Source organism: Nematostella vectensis, chromosome 7 (assembly GCF_932526225.1).
Source record: "Nematostella vectensis chromosome 7, jaNemVect1.1, whole genome shotgun sequence".
NCBI lineage: Eukaryota > Metazoa > Cnidaria > Anthozoa > Actiniaria > Edwardsiidae > Nematostella > Nematostella vectensis.
In genome coordinates this window covers 1523889-1545551 of record NC_064040.1, presented here as the reverse complement: position 1 = coordinate 1545551, position 21663 = coordinate 1523889, and the positions used below count along the sequence as shown (strand labels likewise).

General features: G+C 42.6%; 1 protein-coding gene across 2 annotated transcripts; it reads left to right on the top strand.

Moving 5' to 3' along the window:
• Nucleotides 1-5569: 5569 nt before the first annotated feature.
• On the top strand, nucleotides 5570-21301 carry LOC5511968 (FERM domain-containing protein 8). Of its 2 annotated transcripts, XM_048730358.1 has the most exons (13): nucleotides 5571-5924; nucleotides 7475-7741; nucleotides 7909-8076; nucleotides 9285-9386; nucleotides 9750-9808; nucleotides 9887-9925; nucleotides 10014-10141; nucleotides 10362-10550; nucleotides 17269-17398; nucleotides 19136-19347; nucleotides 19423-19442; nucleotides 19858-19911; nucleotides 20368-21301. In XM_048730358.1, exons 2-13 carry the CDS (start codon nucleotides 7492-7494, stop codon nucleotides 20469-20471), a joined length of 1455 nt encoding a protein of 484 aa, XP_048586315.1. In that variant the 5' UTR covers nucleotides 5571-5924; nucleotides 7475-7491; the 3' UTR covers nucleotides 20472-21301. The 2 variants fall into 2 exon arrangements, with proteins under 2 accessions (XP_048586316.1, XP_048586315.1); XM_048730359.1 differs by lacking the exon at nucleotides 20368-21301 and having other exon boundaries at nucleotides 5570-5924; nucleotides 19650-19907.
• Nucleotides 21302-21663: the final 362 nt, after the last annotated feature.

The following is a 21663-nucleotide window of genomic DNA, read 5'->3' as shown; positions in this document are numbered from 1 at the left end:
CTCGGGGGTCATGCACAACCCTGCTGTACTACTATCACCACCCCACCCTCCCTCGGGGGTTATGCACACCTCTGTTGTACTACTATCACCCACCCCACCCTCCCTCGGGGGTTATGCACACCTCTGCTGTACTACTATCACCACCCCACCCTCACTCGGGGGTTATGCACACCTCTGCTGTACTACTATCACCCACCCCACCCTCCCCCGGGGGTTATGCACACCTCTGCTGTACTACTATCACCCACCCCACCCTCCCCCGGGGGTTATGCACACCTCTGCTGTACTACTATCACCCACCCCACCCTCCCTCGGGGGTTATTCACACCTCTGCTGTACTACAATCACCCCACCCCACCCTCCCTCGGGGGTTATGCACACCTCTGTTGTACTACTATCACCACCCCACCCTCCCCCGGGGGCTATGCACACCTCTGCTTTACTACTATCACCCTACCCCACCCTGCCTCGGGGGTTATGCACACCTCTGTTGTACTACTATCACCCACCCCACCCTCCCTCGGGGGTTATGCACACCTCTGCTGTACTACAATCACCCCACCCCACCCTCCCTCGGGGGTTATACACACATCTGTTGTACTACTATCACCCACCCCACCCTCCCCCGGGGGTTATGCATACCTCTGCTGTACTACAATCACCCCACCCTCCCTCGGGTTATACACACATCTGCTGTACTACTATCACCCACCCCACCCTCCCTCGGGGGTTATGCACACCTCTGTTGTACTACTATCACCCACCCTACCCTCCCTCGGGGGTTATGCATACCTCTGTTGTACTACTATCACCCACCCCACCCTCCCTCGGGGGTTATGCACACCTCTGTTGTACTACTATCACCCACCCTACCCTCCCTCGGGGGTTATTCACACCTCTGTTGTACTACTATCACCCACCCCACCCTCCCTCGGGGGTTATGCACACCTCTGCTGTACTACTATCACCCACCCTACCCTCCCTCGGGGGTTATGCATACCTCTGCTGTACTACTATCACCCACCCCACCCTCCCTCGGGGGTTATGCACACCTCTGCTGTACTACAATCACCCCACCCCACCCTCCCTCGGGTTATACACACATCTGCTGTACTACTATCACCCACCCCACCCTCCCTCGGGGGTTATGCACACCTCTGTTGTACTACTATCACCCACCCCACCCTCCCTCGGGGGTTATGCATACCTCTGCTTTACTACTATCACCCACCCCACCCTCCCTCGGGGGTTATGCACACCTCTGTTGTACTACTATCACCACCCCACCCTCCCTCGGGGGTTATGCACACCTCTGTTGTACTACTATCACCCACCCTACCCTCCCTCGGGGGTTATGCATACCTCTGCTTTACTACTATCACCCACCCCACCCTCCCTCGGGTTATACACAAATCTGCTGTACTACTATCACCCACCCCACCCTCCCTCGGGGGTTATGCACACCTCTGTTGTACTACTATCACCCACCCCACCCTCCCTCGGGGGTTATGCACACCTCTGTTGTACTACTATCACCCACCCCACCCTCCCTCGGGGGTTATGCAGACCTCTGCTGTACTACAATCACCCCACCCCACCCTCCCTCGGGTTATACACAAATCTACTGTACTACTATCACCCACCCCACCCTCCCTCGGGGGTTATGCACACCTCTGTTGTACTACTATCACCCACCCCACCCTCCCTCGGGGGTTATGCACACCTCTGCTGTACTACTATCACCACCCCACCCTCCCTCGGGGGTTATGCACACCTCTGCTGTACTACTATCACCCACCCCACCCTCCCCCGGGGGTTATGCATACCTCGGCTTTACTACTATCACCCACCCCACCCTCCCTCGGGGGTTATGCACACCTCTGTTGTACTACTATCACCACCCCACCCTCCCTCGGGGGTTATGCACACCTCTGTTGTACTACTATCACCCACCCCACCCTCCCTCGGGGGTTATGCACACCTCTGCTGTACTACTATCACCACCCCACCCTCCCTCGGGGGTTATGCACACCTCTGTTGTACTACTATCACCCACCCCACCCTCCCCCGGGGGTTATGCATACCTCGGCTTTACTACTATCACCCACCCCACCCTCCCTCGGGGGTTATGCACACCTCTGTTGTACTACTATCACCACCCCACCCTCCCTCGGGGGTTATGCACACCTCTGTTGTACTACTATCACCCACCCCACCCTCCCTCGGGGGTTATGCATACCTCTGCTTTACTACTATCACCCACCCCACCCTCCCTCGGGGGTTATGCACACCTCTGCTGTACTACTATCACCCACCCCACCCTCCCTCGGGGGTTATGCACACCTCTGCTGTACTACTATCACCCACCCCACCCTCCCTCGGGGGTTATGCACACCTCTGCTGTACTACTATCACCACCCCACCCTCCCTCGGGGGTTATGCACACCTCTGTTGTACTACTATCACCACCCCACCCTCCCTCGGGGGTTATGCATACCTCTGCTGTACTACTATCACCCACCCCACCCTCCCTCGGGGGTTATGCACACCTCTGTTGTACTACTATCACCCACCCCACCCTCCCTCGGGGGTTATGCACACCTCTGTTGTACTACTATCACCCACCCCACCCTCCCTCGGGGGTTATGCATACCTCTGCTTTACTACTATCACCCACCCCACCCTCCCTCGGGGGTTATGCACACCTCTGCTGTACTACTATCACCCACCCCACCCTCCCTCGGGGGTTATGCACACCTCTGCTGTACTACTATCACCCACCCCACCCTCCCTCGGGGGTTATGCACACCTCTGCTGTACTACTATCACCCACCCCACCCTCCCTCGGGGGTTATGCACACCTCTGCTGTACTACTATCACCCACCCCACCCTCCCCCGGGGGTTATGCACACCTCTGCTGTACTACAATCACCCCACCCCACCCTCCCTCGGGTTATACACACATCTGCTGTACTACTATCACCCACCCTACCCTCCCCCGGGGGTTATGCATACCTCTGTTGTACTACTATCACCCACCCCACCCTCCCTCGGGGGTTATGCACACCTCTGCTGTACTACTATCACCCACCCCACCCTCCCTCGGGGGTTATACACACATCTGCTGTACTACTATCACCCACCCCACCCTCCCTCGGGGGTTATGCACACCTCTGCTGTACTACTATCACCCACCCCACCCTCCCTCGGGGGTTATGCACACCTCTGCTGTACTACTATCACCCACCCCACCCTCCCTCGGGGGTTATGCACACCTCTGCTTTACTACTATCACCCACCCCACCCTCCCTCGGGGGTTATGCATACCTCTGCTGTACTACTATCACCCACCCCACCCTCCCCCGGGGGCTATGCACACCTCTGCTTTACTACTATCACCCTACCCCACCCTCCCTCGGGGCTATGCACAACGCTGCCGTACTACTATCACCCACCTTACCCTCCCTTGGGGTTATAGTCCAATCAATCTACGGTTTAAGATCGGACTAATTGCAACACAAGATTTTTCAACGTTTTTGTATTAATGAGTCTCCCTTTATAACATACCAAAAGTCTAAAAAAAATCGGAGCACGCAAACACCCCGACAATGACAATGACGTCGTACATGTTACAGCTATCGTTTCAGCCCTCAATTCTAGCTTATCCCCAGAAGTACTTTAACCTGTTAACAACATTTCTCACTGGAGCTCTAAAGTTTTCCTCCAGCATTGTTAGACTCTATGATGAGTGTGGCAGAATTTTATTTAAATGTTGAGCAAGTACCAGAGGGAAAGCGGTTGTGGCACAATGGACACGGAAGCTGATGGAGAATCAAATAGATGATTGCTTATGTGGAAAGCTGCGGTAAAATCGTCCACACAATTAGCATCACCGTTCCTGTTGGTGACGATAATTCCGCATGGAAGCCCATGACATCTACCTGAGCCTAAAAACCAAATCTACACGAAGATGTGGGGAATAAATGAGCTGCTAAGTAAAAGTTTTAATGTTATTTATATTTCTCATTTTATTATTTGCTTTTTATCCATGAGCTTTTTGGTTGTGATACCACCTTCCATGAATACGGGTAAGAAAGGGGGCATTGTTGAAGAAGCTTGTCTCCTCACCCTACATCCGCGCAACAGTGCTAATAGAGCATCAAAATCTATCCCCAACTCCAGCAGCAGCCGCAATGTTCCACAGTTCCAAGTTCTAGTATTCTATCAAGTCAACCAACGGAAAGGCGATAGAAAGGCGGTCTGAGCCTAGATGTTAGTTAACGACAGGGTGAACCCTTAACAGATCTTGAGAGACCTCTAGTATTAAAATGTAATTTTTGTCACAGTTCGCTTCAGCAATCCCACGTTAGTGTAGTGTTGCGGACACTTGACTCCTACCGCAGCTACTCGGGTTCGATTCACACTGGTAGCGCAATTTTTTCTCTTTAATTTTTTTATAAACGCAGAGCATAGCGCGCGATAGATATAAAGACCTCTTTTTTCCGAGTTTAACCTTTTCTTTTCCCGATTTTAGCCTTTTGGAAGTTACACTCGGAAAAAATTTCTCGATTGTAACCTTTTGGAGGTTACACTCGGGAAAAATTTCCCGAATGTAACCCTAATTGTTTTTCCCGTTTGCAACATTCAGTCAGATAGTGACTTTGCTTGAGATAGTTTACGATACCAATAGTATTAAAAGTAATTTTAGTTACAAGTCGCTTCAGCACTTGACTACGAACGCAGCGACTCGGGTTCGATTCCCACTGATAGCGCAAATTTTTTTCTTTATTTTTTTTATAATATTAATAATTAATTATACTGTTTTTGGTGTGTCATGACATCGAAAAGAAAAAAAGGCATAAGGACATTACTATGTACTCTCATTATCTTGGATGTGTTCATTCTTTGTTCATTAGGGAATTAGAACCAGAACGAAGGTAGAGTTCAAATCGTGAATCTTGAATCTTGATAAAGGCGCTTTAATAAGGCCAAAGAACACGCAAAAAGTAAACTTGCACAGAACAATAGACTACACACGTCTTTTCAACAAGTTTTATTTTTATTTTTCACTAATTTTGTTTTTCGCGCTATGTTTACCGTTAATATCCTTATGTACAAATAAAGAGCTTGGGCTACCTGTGGTCGCTAGCAGCGCCAGAAACTCTAGCGAGAGTTTCATTCCTTGTCTCTTTTTACTAGGTATGTCGTGACACGGACAGACGAGACGGCCGTCAGACCGGTAAGCAATGGAAAGCGCCATAAAGCATCGAGCGCCGAAAAAGTGAAAAAATGTTATACAAGCGTACACACTTACTAAATCAACAACAACGCGAAGTTTAAAAACAACTCTAACTTTATTCAAACCGTAGGGGTTAGTTTCCTGTGTAAACAATCAATTCAAAACGGTTCTTACAAGCACAATCTTTCGATAAAATAAATATTGCAGTAAATTATAGAAGAAAAACTCACTCTATCCACTTTTTTTTAAAAGGAAGTTAAAACTTCCATTTTAGTTACGTCACACTACGTCACGCTTTACCAGTCACGCGAGGCCCTCCCAGGTTGAACAACTGCATTCTGGGAAGTCCAACCAAAATACGAATGTGCAAAATTCGATCGAAGAAGCTGAATCAAATTGTCTGTTTATCCAGATTCTAGTGATAAATAACGTCTAAGCCGTTGTCACAAGCTCTACCTGTATCTGCTTGTGGAATCTAGGATGTAGATTGCCCAGTAAACTAAATGAAAGTAGAACTCCAAACAGGCAGTCGCGCCTTTTTCGTCGTCATCGAAAAGGCGCAGTTTCCCATTTAAGCGAGTTCTTCCAAAGCGGAACCCTGCTATAAACAACTGAATTCCGGTTTGCCAGAGACTATAAGTAAAGAAGAAGCGTCAAGGTTGCTCCCGTGCTCAGTGGACTGAGGTAAGTTGATGAGATTTGCTGTTTTTTTTTTTTTTTGCTTTACTTGGGAGACATTATATTCGATTTAAACACTACTGAACACCAGTCTTTAAGTTAAGAGTGTTGATTCTGTATAAGTACCTGACTTTGTAATTTTTAAAAGGTTGTGTTTCCTTGATTCGACAGACTGCTCGAGAAGGTTTGAAAGATTTCCATAATTGATAAAGTGCATCAAATTATCTTTGAGATTGAATTGGAAAATGCATTCCAACATATTCAATAGTTCCATTATACTTATGTTCCAATCAACAAGGAAACCAGCCCAAACGTATTGGAACATCCAAGTGTTCTAATTTAAAAATATCCTCTTATTCTTGTAGAAAGATATCTTGACGTGCCTTTCCTTTTTTAGATATTTTGTAACCTATATTTCATGATGCGTTTAAAAACAAAGGGGAAAACAGTCCCCATGTTTAGTTATTTAACCAATGAATGTCGTGATCCTGCCTCTAATAACACATGACAGCACAGCGTGCCATGAACAAAAACGTGCAAGACTGACTTGAGCTGCAAAGGTGTTGTTCGCATGCTGACCTCATCTATGGATTATTTGAGGACAGATTCAAAATGGATTATACATATTTCTTTTCTACAACAACAACATTTGAGTAGATGCACAAGTCATTTGAAACCGCCACCATTATGGCTCTGGGTAGGAGTGGGGTTTAGAGCACTTTTGAACAAGAATATGCCACAAGGGGGTGGTGGAGTTAAAAGTTTTTTTACTTTTATGTAGACTTGTTACCAGGGTGGGGGTGGGGGGGGAGTGGGTGGGGACAAACCCCCTTCCTGTCCCAGGACCATGGGATTGGGGTTTTCATGCGTGAACAATAGAATGCTATAAAGTGTGGTGCAGACTTGTGATATAATGAAATAACTGTTAGTACAGTATGTCTTTTCTAGAGAAAAGACATAATGACATAAGAGAGGTCTTTTCATGTCATACTGTATATCAATGTTATGTTATGTTGCAGATATACACACTTGAACATACTTATAAAATTTACAACTAGCCTCAAATTTTCTAAGGTTTGATTTGCTTTAGGCAAAGTTTTGCAAAAATAGATGTCTTAATCCAACACAATCTGTCAATGGAATTCAATTTCTAGTGTGACCCTTATTTTGACAACCGTAAAAAAATTGCTAACTGGCCAAAACATTAAAGGCCACGATTTTCAAACCGAGAAATCAAAGTGCAACCATGACCAAGTTTCCTATAAAAATGCATTTCTGTTGTTGGCAGTTATAACTTTGACAAAGGTTGGAGAAGTTTATGAATTTTGCTAAAATGTGAAACCTGGGCTGAAGTCTCTTTGCACAGAAAATATAGGTTATATTTGGCTGAAAAGTCCACAGTATTTCATAACTTGTTGTATGTTAAAGTAACTCATTTTTACCTTAGCCACCAATCTTGCACTCACAAATACTTTGCACTGTACAATGAGAACAATGCACACACTTGAAAGTGGGTCCTTTGAGAAATTGAAAGTGTGCTGGTCATTGCATTTTAGAGGCATACAAATTAAGTATGGCTGTTGCGAGTGACAAAGCAGAGGATGTAGAACTCCAGCCATTAAACCAAACTGCTGAGGATGACCAGGATGATGTCACTTCTCCTGCACCAAAGAAAGAGAGAAAAGATGACCCAACAAAGAGCTCAGACTTCAAGAGAATGCATTCCTACCCAGAGGACAAGAGGGCAGTTGTTAAAAAGCCCAAACAAAAGGCTGCTAGCCACAGCCATCCAGAGTTGATAAGAAGAATGCAGTCTACACCAGGTGATAAGCACTCAATTATAAAAAAAAATTTATTTTAACCATTTTGATGTTTTTGTGTGATGTTTCTATTCTATTGTCTGTCTGTCTTTCTGTCTGTCTGTCTGTCTGTCTGTCTGTCTGTCTGTCTGTCTCACTATTTGTCTTATAAGCACTTGTTTTTGCTGCAGCATTGACAGTGTGTGTCTTTCTTGTGGAGAAGTCTGGCCGTCTTCTCAACCTTGAAGATGGAAAATTAGCCACTGCTGGTGCCATTAACAGGATTATGATGGAGAATCTGTCTTTCCCGCCTGAAGCTACCAAGGTGTTTAGTATCTGGCTCATGTCCCCATTACTTCGTAAGTTCTGTTGGCCTGGAGAGATCCTTTCTTGATGTGTTTTCTTTTACACTGTCTTTTGACTGTGGCTTTCTGTATATAACACAGATCCCATTACTTTGAATGTTCTGTTCGCTGTGTTCCCTGTATATGACAAATAAAACCCCCCATAACTTTTTAAGTTGCCAGCTGTTCAATGTTACTGCAGTGGAACCACAGGTGTACACAGTTTTAATGGATTTGCATACTTTGAGGCCCTCCATGAATCACAGTAATAAGAACTATTATAACTTCTAGTGGATTGGTGCCATACAAGCAAACCTGTTTATTCTTTGGATAAACTACTATCATATTTGCATTTTCGTGAGTTCGCAGGACACTAGTGAGACAGAATCATTTTGAGTTACTCTCTTTGTCAGCACAAACTTGAATAGAATACATTCACAGGCACTTGCACTTTCCATGGAGTAATCTGAATGTGCATTTCCAACTCAATTATATTATGCTGTATCCCCAGCAAGATGAATTGCAACAACAATAAAACACTGTGAATGATCTGTTGTTTTTACTGAAGCCGTGTTTGACAGCGTTTGAATTGTGGTGATGTAATTTCAATGTGGTTATGTGTTACTGTTCAATAAAGGGCTATATATATTGTACATATCTTTAATGTGGTTTTGTGTTACTCTTCAATGTAGGGCTATATATATTGTACATATCTTTAATGTGGTTATGTGTTACTCTTCAATGTAGGGCTTTATATATTGTGCATATCTTTAATGTGGTTTTGTGTTACTGTTCAATGAAGGGCTATATATATTGTTTATATCTTTAATGTGGTTGTGTTACTGTTCAATGAAGGGCTATATATATTGTGCATATCTTTAATGTGGTTATGTGTTATGGTTAAATGTAGGGATATATATATATTGTACATATCTTTAATGTGGTTATGTGTCACTGTTCAACGAAGGGCTATATATATTGTACATATCTTTAATGTGGTTATGTGTTACTGTTAAATGAAGGGCTATATATATTGTACATATCTTTAATGTGGTTTTGTGTTACTCTTCAATGTAGGGCTATATATATTGTACATATCTTTAATGTAGTTATGTGTTACTTTTCAATGTAGGGCTATATATAATGTACATATCTTATGTGGTTATGTGCTACTGTTCAATGTAGGGCTATATATATATTGTGTCTTTGTCTTATGGTTTAAGAGCTACAGCTCAAAGACCATCATGTTCCCTACAAGCTGCGCAAAGTCTGGCCAGAACTCTTAAAGAAGTTCACCAATGCAAATATTGAGGCAGTTGAAAAAGGTGCAGAAATGAGCCATTTTTCATTATTGATTTATTTCTAGCATTATCAAATTATAATAATTGCTACCAATTTCTATTTTTATTGTAATTGATTTGTTTCAAGTATTATCAGATTGGTTTTATACTTGCTATCAATCTCTTGTTTCAAGTATTATCAGATTGTTATTATACTTGCTATCAATCTCTTGCTATTAATCTCTCGTCAATCTCTATTATGATTATTGATTTATTTCTAGCATTATCAAATACAATTATTGCTGTCTATATCTCTATTCAGATGAGCCCATATTATGGTACATGAGAAACTTGTTCTTTCCTCTATATTATCAGAATACAATTATTGCTGTCTATATCTCTTTTCAGATGAGCCCATATTATGCTACAAGAGGAACTCGTTCTTTCCTCTTGCAGAGGAAAAGAAGGTGGGACAGGCATTAGATAAAATAAAACTAGGAATAAATAGACTTGAACCGAACGAATAACCCATTTTATGATTGCAGATCACAGATGAAAACATGATACGTCGACTTTTTGAAGAGGTAAGCTTATTTGCAACATACATGCACTATCATTGCTTGTTCCCTATAAACCCCTGGCTCAGTTGGTTATATCATTATTTGGTTTCAGGCCAAATTTAATGTTCTTACTGGGAGATACCCAGTAGATAATGAAAGAGCCTTGAAGCTTGGTGGAATAGTGGCTCTCATAGAACACGGCAAGTTCATTGAGAAGGACCACCATGTTGGGTTTTTCAAGTAAGTATTAAAATAAATTTAATTTTACACATGTTTTATTGATAATGGCATAGTCAGAATGACTATACCAGTGAGCAAAAGTAATTAAAATGATTGTGTAATAACTAATTATATACTAATTGTATATCATAATGTCAAATTGTGAAATATAATGAATTTCAACATTTTTACTGGTAGCTTTTTGGGTATGGATGTTATAACCAGATATTTTTGGTCTCAGGGGAAAGCTTGGTGAATACCTGCCTGCTACGCTGACTTGCAAGCAGCACTGGACATTCAGAGGGAGGCAACCCCGCAACCTGGTGGAGCAACAATTGGTTGACAGCTACAAGGAGATTTGCAACACCACAGACCTGCAAAGAGCATATAAACTTTTCTTGAAAGAGTGCTGGCAGCTCTCATTCTATGGGTGAGTGGGTTTTGTACTCTGATTTTATGGGTGGGTGAGTGGGTTTTGTACTCTGATTCTATGGGTGGGTGAGTGGGTTTTGTACTCTGATTCTATGGGTGGGTGAGTGGGTTTTGTACTCTGATTCTATGGGTGGGTGAGTGGGTTTTGTACTCTGATTCTATGGGTGGGTGAGTGGGTTTTGTACTCTGATTCTATGGGTGGGTAAGTTGTAGCGGAGCCAAGCGCGGCCGCAGGCCGCGCGCGTAGCCCCATAGGCATAGAAATATGGTATAGGTATGCGACTTGGTTTTTGTGGTCATCGCGCGGATACCCTGGGGTGTCACTCGCCAGCCAGCCAGCAAGTCAGTCAGCCGCGCGACTCCCAGGCTCCACTCGGCCCCGAAATGGCGACTAAATACAAGCACAGAGCAAAGTAAAAAGTTCTTGTCGATTATGCGATGATTATTTATTTTGCCTCAAATTTTGTGACTTAAGGATAAAGTCAACTAGAGGAGATCTACTAACATTCATTCACGCCAAGATTTATCTGGTTTTAGCTAGTAAATTTAAGCAAGTAAAAGTTCACATTAAAAAGCGAACAGAACCACAAGAAAGCGACCAAAAAAAACAATGCAAGGTGAGTTTTGGACGACGATTTGTATTGTCTATTGAGGATATGACAGTTATTAGGCTTTTTGTTGTCCTTTTTGTATGCTTTGAGAATGCGAGTACTTAACTTAGTAATCAAATTATTTGAGCATAACAGGTTTTGTTTTGACATTCTTCGTTTTATCTATATTCTTGATTGTGTTGAATAAAATACAATACAACAAAAACTGGAATTTGTCTTTAATAAGACTTCTTCAGGGCAGATTGATTGTGTTGAGATATTTCATAAAGGCTAACCAATATCGTGTTGCATTTGTCAAATACTGCTAAAGAAGACCGTTCTTGTCTTTATATCCTGTGCTCTTAGTCCTAAGAAGATACATATCCTTAGAAGATACAGCAGCTTTTTCAACTTACAAGAGAAATTTTCCTTACTGAGGATAAAAAAAACCTATTTTCAATATGTATTGTTGTTATTGTCTGCATCTTGCATCTCATGTGTTTATTTTTTTTCAAATAGTTGTGGAAAATTAGTTAGATTATAAATGGCTTGATAAAAAGATTGTTTTGAAAAAAATTATAATAAATAATTGTTTTCACTCTTTTATGAACCAGGAACTACCTGAGGGCCAAGATGAATGCTAAAGACTGGAAGACATGAGAATTAAAAATCATGTCTTGAAGAGCACAGTAGGATGTTCTTATTCACTAGTCATTTGATACCCCCCACCCATGGTCCCAGGGAAGGGTGGGGGATTAAACTTTAATAAAAGCCTGTTTCCAAGTTAAGAGTCAAAAACAGTCAATACCACCACCCCTCTTGACATATTCTGGTTAAAACGTGGTCTAAAACCCCACATTAACCCCTGACTTCTGCGGGACCATAAGGGAGGGGGCGCAAATGACTAGTTCATTACTATGTGATTCAGCAGTACACACTCATAGGTTTTTTTAGAACAAGATACTTATATAATATAATACTAAAAACAAACTTTTGCTTTTTAAATAATAAATCTGTAAAGAAAACAGTTTGCTATCAACCTAAAGATAATGGGAAAGGGGATATTTTAGAAAAGTACTGAATATAATTATCACATTATTGTTATTATATTTTCTTTTCAAACATTTAAGGAAGAGTCATATTTCTTTCTTTTTCTTCTCCCTGTTGACTATTTTTATGCAATTGATGCTCTTTGCTATTTACCCTCTACACCAAAAATAAATTAATGAACAGATTTGATTTTTAAATTAGAAATTTTCATTTAATATTTTCCCTTATATTTTCTTTTTAGGATTTTCTTTCCAAGTCTCTTGCCCATTACATTTATTTTAGATGTTTAGATTTATTTCATTGGAATAGTTAGATCCAAGGTTTCTCAAAACACCAAAATATAATGCATTACTGGATGTATATTTGTAGATATTAATTCCCATGGGGATGGAAAATCACTACTTAAAATGGTACATTAAATCTTCAGCATTGCATCTTATCTAAAATTGTGTCTGACACTATATTCCATCTTTGAAATCCTGTTTCGTCCATTGTTCTTCGCAAGAACAAAGCTTGCCAGAATGTAGCTTTACAAATGTGCATTAATGGAACTTTTAGTAAGGGGAAGGGTTTTTTAGGGCAAGATACTTAAACTTTATAACACTAGCAACAACCTTGTTCTTTTTCAATAATAGAATTCTGTTCACATAGCTTGGATAGCAAAGACATGGCCTCTTTAGAGGCCTGTGGTGGTGAAAGGGTTAAGATATTGGGAAAGGGGAAATGTCAAGAAATGCTCAATCAAATTATTTTCATTACTGTTATATTTTTTTCACCAAACCTTTCAAGTTGAGTCAATTCACTTTATATCTCCTCTCCCGTCGAATATTTTTTAGTCAATTGATATTCTTTGATTCCTCTCTACACCAAACATAGATCAATGAAAGGGTTTGGTTTGAAGCATTTTCAATCTGTTTTTTCTTCATTGCATTCATTTGGGAGTAGGCCACCAACAACAAGGCCACTATATGGTAAAGTGGGGTGCACCAATATGTAATGCATGAAAGGAGATATATTTTTGGATTTTAGTTTCCAGATATTTTTCTGAATATTCGGTCCAATGAAGGAGAGAATCGCCACTAAATCAATACATAAAAATCACAGTATGGCATCTAAACAGTCTAAATATATTATTTTGAATCTTTGGAATGCTGTTACATCCATGACATTTTCTGCACAAGGGCAAAGCTTGTAAAAAAAGATATTCATAATGGAACTTCTATGATGGGACATAAGAATTTACCATTAGACTCTTGACAACTTTGACAGCCATATTCACACCAGGAATTGTGTTTGTTAACTTTGATGTACTGCATAATTTAAATTATTGAATAAGGCCTGGATCCATTTGGTTGGTACAATAAATAAATCTCAGTAGAGAGCAGGATCCTAGATCCCCCAATAATACCTTGGATCAGTCAACACAAAAGGTGTTTATGCTGGCTCCGCTTTTAGGCAGTGCCTAAATCTATATATTACTCTTATTCTATGGGTTGGTGGGTAGGTGGATGGGTTGTAATCTTATTCTATGGGTGGGTGGGTTATACCAAGATACTGTGGGTGGGTGGGTGGGTTGTACTCATTCTATGGGTGGTTGGGTGGATTGTACTCTTATTCTATGGTTGGGTTGTACTCTCGTTGTATGGGTGGGTGGGCTGGTTGTAATCTTATTCTATGGGTGGGTGGGTTGTACCTAGCTCCTTTGTGTGGGTGGGTTGTACCTCATTCTATGGGTGGGTGGGTGATTGGGTTAAACCTAGATACTATGTGTGGGTGGGTTGTACCTCATTCCAGTAGGTGGGTGGGTTTTGTACTCTGATTCTATGGATGGATGGGTGGGTTGTACTTTTATTCTACGGGTGGGTGGGTGGGTTGTACTTTGATTCTATGGGTGGGTGGGTTGTACTTTGATTCTATGGGTGGGTGGGTTGTATTATGATTCTATGGGTGGGTGGGTTGTACTTTGATTCTATGGGTGGGTGGGTTGTACTTTGATTCTATGGGTGGGTGGGTTGTACTTTGATTCTATGGGTGGGTGGGTTGTACTTTGATTCTATGGGTGGGTGGGTTGTACTTTGATTTTATGGGTGGGTTGTATTATTATTCTATGGGTGGGTGGGTGGGTTGTGCTTTGATTCTATGGGTGGGTGGGTTGTATTATGATTCTATGGGTGGGTTGTACTTTGATTCTATGGGTGGGTGGGTTGTACTTTGATTCTATGGGTGGGTTGGTGGGTTGTATTCTCATTCTATGAGTGGGTGGGTGGGTTGTACTTTGATTCTATGGGTGGGTGGGTTGTACTTTGATTCTATGGGTGGGTGGGTGGGTGGGTTGAACTTTGATTCTATGGGTGGGTGGGTTGTACTTTGATTCTATGGGTGGGTTGGTGGGTTGTATTCTCATTCTATGGGTGGGTGGGTGGGTGGGTTGTACTTTGATTCTATGGGTGGGTGGGTTGTACTTTGATTCTATGGGTGGGGGGGTTGTACTTTGATTCTATGGGTGGGGGGGGTTGTACTTTGATTCGATGGGTGGGTGGGTGGGTTGTGCTTTGATTCTATGGGTGGGTGGGTGGGTTGTACTTTAATTCTATGGGTGGGTGGGTTGTGCTTTGATTCTATGGGTGGGTGGGTGGGTTTTACTTTGATTCTATGGGTGGGTTGGTTGGTTGTATTCTCATTCTACGGGTGGGTGGGTGGGTGGGTTGTACTTTGATTCTATGGGTGGGTGGGTGGGTGGGTTGTACTTTGATTCTATGGGTGGGTGGGTTTTACTTTGATTCTATGGGTGGGTGGGTTGTACTTTGATTCTATGGGTGGGTTGGTGGGTGGGTTTTACTTTGATTCTATGGGTGGGTGGGTTGTACTTTGATTCTATGGGTGGGTTGGTGGGTTGTATTCTCATTCTATGGGTGGGTGGGTGGGTTGTACTTTGATTCTATGGGTGGGTTGGTTGGTTGTATTCTCATTCTATGGGTGGGTGGGTTGTACTTTGATTCTATGGGTGGGTGGGTTGTGCTTTGATTCTATGGGTGGGTGGGTGGGTTGTACTTTGATTCTATGGGTGGGTGGGTTGTACTTTGATTCTATGGGTGGGTGGGTTGTACTTTGATTCTATGGGTGGGTGGGTTGTACTTTGATTCTATGGGTGGGTGGGTTGTACTTTGATTCTATGGGTGGGTGGGTTGTACTTTGATTCTATGGGTGGGTTGTATTCTTATTCTATGGGTGGGTGGGTTGTACTTTGATTCTATGGGTGGGTTGGTGGGTTGTATTCTCATTCTATGGGTGGGTGGGTTGTGCTTTGATTCTATGGATGGATGGGTGGGTTGTACTTTGATTCTATGGGTGGGTGGGTTGTACTTTGATTCTATGGATGGATGGGTGGGTTGTACTTTGATTCTATGGGTGGGTGGGTTGTACTTTGATTCTATGGGTGGGTGGGTTGTGCTTTGATTCTATGGATGGATGGGTGGGTTGTACTTTGATTCTATGGGTGGGTGGGTTGTGCTTTGATTCTATGGATGGATGGGTGGGTTGTACTCTGATTCTATGGGTGGGTGTGTGGGTTGTACTTTGATTCTATGGGTGGGTGGGTGGGTTGTACTTTGATTCTATGGATGGATGGGTGGGTTGTACTTTGATTCTATGGGTGGGTGGGTTGTACTTTGATTCTATGGATGGATGGGTGGGTTGTACTTTGATTCTATGGGTGGGTGGGTTGTACTTTGATTCTATGGGTGGGTGGGTTGTGCTTTGATTCTATGGATGGATGGGTGGGTTGTACTTTGATTCTATGGGTGGGTGGGTTGTACTTTGATTCTATGGGTGGGTGGGTTGTACTTTGATTCTATGGGTGGGTGGGTGGGTGGGTTGTGCTTTGATTCTATGGGTGTGTGGGTTGTACTTTGATTCTATGGGTGGGTGGGTGGGTTGTGCTTTGATTCTATGGGTGGGTGGGTTGTACTTTGATTCTATGGGTGGGTGGGTTGTACTTTGATTCTATGGGTGGGTGGGTTGTACTTTGATTCTATGGGTGGGTGGGTTGTACTTTGATTCTATGGGTGGGTGGGTGGGTGGGTTGGTTGGTTGTATTCTCATTCTATGGGTGGGTGGGTGGGTTGTGCTTTGATTCTATGGGTGGGTGGGTTGTACTTTGATTCTATGGATGGATGGGTTGTACTTTGATTCTATGGGTGGGTGGGTGGGTTGTACTCTGATTCTATGGGTGGGTGGGTTGTGCTTTGATTCTATGGGTGGGTGGGTTGTACTTTGATTCTATGGGTGGGTGGGTTGTACTTTGATTCTATGGGTGGGTGGGTGTGTGGGTTGTACTTTGATTCTATGGGTGGGTTGGTTGTACTTTGATTCTATGGGTGGGTGGGTGGGTGGGTTGTACTTTGATTCTATGGGTGGGTGGGTTGTACTTTGATTCTATGGGTGGGTGGGTGGGTGGGTTGTACTTTGATTCTATGGATGGGTGGGTTGTACTTTGATTCTATGGGTGGGTGGGTTGTACTTTGATTCTATGGGTGAGTGTGTGGGTTGTACTTTGATTCTATGGGTGGGTGGGTTGTACTTTGATTCTATGGGTGGGTGGGTTGTACTTTGATTCTATGGGTGGGTGGGTTGTACTCTGATTCTATGGGTGGGGGGGTTGTACTTTGATTCTATGGGTGGGTGGGTTTTATTCTTATTCTATGGGTGGGTGGGTGGGTTGTACTTTGATTCTATGGGTGGGTGGGTTGTACTTTGATTCTATGGGTGGGTGGGTTGTACTTTGATTCTATGGGTGGGTGGGTTGTACTCTGATTCTATGGGTGGGTGGGTGGGTTGTACTTTGATTCTATGGGTGGGTGGGTTGTGCTTTGATTCTATGGGTGGGTGGGTTGTACTTTGATTCTATGGGTGGGTGGGTTGTATTATGATTATATGGGTGGGTTGTACTCTGATTCTATGGGTGGGTGGGTTTTACTTTGATTCTATGGGTGGGTGGGTTGTACTTTGATTCTATGGGTGGGTGAGTTACGCTCTCTAAATGGGTAAGTGGGATTGACTGATTTTTTGTCATTTTAGGAGTGTGTTTTTCATGGGTCAGACTGAGCGACCATATTCCATGATCTCAAGCATTCTGGGTAGAAGTGATCTCCCTGTCAGAGTTGGCATCAACCGGGACATGATTCACATCATTGATGATCACAGAAATGTTAGTCTTTTTGCATTAGTAAATTATCTACTAATACTCCTATGTTATCAGTTGTGTGCTAATGACCCTATGTTATCAGTTGTGTGCTAAAGACCCTATGTTATCAGTTGTGTGCTAATACCCCTATGTTATCAGTTGTGTGCTAATATACCCCTATGTTATCAGTTTTGTGCTAATACCCCTATGTTATCAGTTGTGTGTTAATACCCCTATGTTATCATTTGTGTACTAATACCCCTATGTTATCAGTTGTGTGCTAATACCCCCATGGTATTAGTTGTGTGCTAATACCCCTATGTTATCAGTTGTGTGCTAATACCCCTATGTTATCAGTTGTGTGCTAATACCCCTATGTTATCAGTTGTGTGTTAATACCCCTATGTTATCAGTTGTGTACTAATTCACCCTATGTTATCAGTTGTGTGTTAATACCCCTATGTTATCAGTTGTGTGCTAATACCCCTATGTTATCAGTTGTGTGTTAATACCCCTATGTTATCAGTTGTGCTAATACCCCTATGTTATCAGTTGTGTGCTAATACCCCTATGTTATCAGTTGTGTGCTAATACCCCTATATTATCAGTTGTGTGCTAATACCCCTATGTTATCAGTTGTGTACTAATACCCCTATGTTATCAGTTGTGTGCTAATACCCCTATGTTATCAGTTGTGTGCTAATACCCCTATGTTATCAGTTGTGTGCTAATACCCCTATGTTATCAGTTGTGTGCTAATACCCCTATGTTATCAGTTGTGTGCTAATACCCCTATGTTATCAGTTGTGTGCTAATACCCCTATGTTATCAGTTGTGTGCTAATACCCCTATGTTATCAGTTGTGTACTAATACCCCTATGTTATCAGTTGTGTGCTAATACCCTTATGTTATCAGTTGTGTGCTAATACCCCTATGTTATCAGTTGTGTGCTAATGACCCTATGTTATCAGTTGTGTGCTAATGACCCTATGTTATCAGTTGTGTGCTAAAGACCCTATGTTATCAGTTGTGTGCTAATACCCCTATGTTATCAGTTGTGTGCTAATACCCCTATGTTATCAGTTGTGTGCTAATACCCCTATGTTATCAGTTGTGTGCTAATACCCCTATGTTATCAGTTGTGTGCTAATACCCCTATGTTATCAGTTGTGTGCTAATACCCCTATGTTATCAGTTGTGTGCTAATACCCCTATGTTATCAGTTGTGTACTAATACCCCTATGTTATCAGTTGTGTGCTAATACCCCTATGTTATCAGTTGTGTGCTAATACCCCTATGTTATCAGTTGTGTGCTAATGACCCTATGTTATCAGTTGTGTGCTAATGACCCTATGTTATCAGTTGTGTGCTAAAGACCCTATGTTATCAGTTGTGTGCGAATACCCCTATGTTATCAGTTGTGTGCGAATACCCCTATGTTATCAGTTGTGTGCTAATGACCCTATGTTATCAGTTGTGTGCTAATACCCCTATGTTATCAGTTGTGTGCTAATACCCCTATATTATCAGTTGTGTGCTAATACCCCTATATTATCAGTTGTGTGCTAATACCCCTATGTTATCAGTTGTGTGCTAATACCCCTATGTTATCAGTTGTGTGCTAATACCCCCATGTTATTAGTTGTGTGCTAATACCCCTATGTTATCAGTTGTGTGCTAATACCCCTATGTTATCAGTTGTGTGTTAATACCCCTATGTTATCAGTTGTGTGCTAATACCCCTTTGTTGTCCCCCCAGGAGATCCTTCTTAGTCTTAGTTTTGATGAGCTCTCATGGGACTACACCCCAGCAGAGGAGCACGATGAAGACTGCCTTGATACTTTTTGGCTGGAATTTGACTCAAAAGACAATGGTAAAACAAAAGTGCAGAGGCTTCAAATCTTCTCCAAACAGGCCATCATGATGGATGCTATGGTACAGTCATGCGTTAATTGCGAGTGTGAATGCTGGTGAGTGACAATGGAAGGTATATAAATAATCACTTCATATCAGTTTTAATCGCAAATCTTTATTTTAATTTACAGTGAAGAGGAAAGTTTCAAAGGTAGGCATATTTCTTGTCTTTATTATTGATTAGAATTGTTATTATTGATATCGCCATGACAAATTTGTATAGTATAAATATTATCCTGTTCTCTCTGGTCTAATAGGTGGTCCCATACGTATAGTATAAATATTATCTTGTGCTCTCTGGTCTAGTTGGTGGTCCCATAAATGTGGTTTAAATATTATCTTGTTCTCTCTGGTCAAGGTGGTGGTCCCATACGTATATTATAAATATTATCTTGTTCTCTCTGGTCTAGTTGGTGGTCCCATAAATATGGTATAAATATTATCTTTTTCTCTCTGGTCTAGGTGGTGGTCCCATATGTACATTATAAATATTATCTTGTTCTCTCTGGTCTTAGTGGTTGTTCCATACGTATAGTATAAATATTAACTTGTTCTCTTTGGTCTAGGTGGTGGTCCCATACGTTGTCGTGTTGACAGGCTGAGTTTATCTACTCTTGAAAGTAAGTTATTGTGCTACTGTATTTGGCTAGTGTGCAGATACTCCATGATTGTGCTACTGTATTTGGCTAGTGTGCAGACGCTCCATGATTGTGCTATTGTATTTGGCTAGTGTGCAGATACTCCATGATCGTGCTATTGTATTTATCTAGTGTGCAGATGCTCCATGACTGTGCTACTGTATTTGGCTAGTGTGCAGATGCTCCATGATTGTTCTACTGTATTTGGCTAGTGTGCAGATGCTCCATGACTGTTGTCATAGTCTGCTAAGCACACTGTGGAGTATGCTCTATTTCCAGCTGTCGTGCTGCCTTGGGGTACGTTCTGCAGGCTCACAGAAACGAGCTGGAAATCGAGCCTAACGATGGAGATGACCATCTTATTTGCGAGACAGGATTATGAATGGTCATCATTCCATTGGAAGGAAGGGGTTCAAACTGTCAGTTATACCATTTCAGGTGATCTATCGAGGAGAAAAAGAACCAACGTGTCATTCTCGAACCCGTTCCGCCGGCCACACAGAGAGGGGTCCCAGCAGCACCCCCGCAGCACCCCTGACTAGACCACGCCCTCTTCTGAGACTGCTTTGCACAACTTGTAAAACTCAGTAAAGAGGACAAATATTCAAGATCAACTCCTGTCCCATTTAGATTTAGACCCACAGGGATCCCATCGTATCTACAAGTAGAAAGTGTAGGCACAGTGACAATCTCATGGCTGCTACAGAAAGAAAGAGAGTGCAGGGGAAGGGAGGAATACACACAGCGATCTCATGGCTGCTACAGAAAGAAAGAGAGTGCAGGGGAAGGGAGGAATACACACAGCGATCTCATGGCTGCTACAGAAAGAAAGAGAGTGCAGGGGAAGGGAGGAATACACACAGCGATCTCATGGCTGCTACAGAAAGAAAGAGAGTGCAGGGGAAGGGAATTGACAAGCCGTGAACACTTAGCTAGTAAACACGTGCGAAGACTTTAGTAGTAATGATTGAACATAATGAATATATACAAAGACTTTGTCAAAAAAGCAAACATTCTTCCGTTTAGCTTATCAGTTAGTCGCTGTGTGCTGTCGACAGTGTTTCTATGTAAAGTTTATTCTGAATTGCCTTCATATTATGCATAGCGTCACATAGCTAGACATTCTTTTGTAGATATTCATATTCCACATGCAAAACGAGGGGGACTGGAGAGGATTATGGGATGTTTCCTCGGACCCGTTCCCCCTCTTATTATCCATATAGCAAAATACAAAAATAAACTGTAATGAATGACTTTGAAAGCAAATTCCAGTATAGATGTAATAGATGATGGTTTAAGACAGTGTATATTACATTTTTAACTTAATTTAGCTGTTCACAAATTAACAAACGTGAAAATAAAAATGTTATTTTAGAAATACTTGATTTAGTCTCAACAAAATTTTCCTACGAAAATGTGCATGTGATGCGGTAACAATACACATTCATGTACATTATGTGATTGAGACACACGTACTTATGTACTTGTCACGCACCCTCTTATACCTGACACATACTTATGTACTTGTCACGCACCCTCTTACCCCTGACACACATACTTAGGGGGGGACTGGGGACTTTCATAGACACCGAAACGCCCCTCCGGGCCTCCCAGCCTCATTTTAGGCTTGGGGGGTGCGCTGAGCCCCTCCGACCCCCTCCCATCAGCCCCATTACAGGCTTGGGAGGCGTGGCGCGCCCCTCCGAGCCCCCCACCCCGTCTCATGCAGATGAG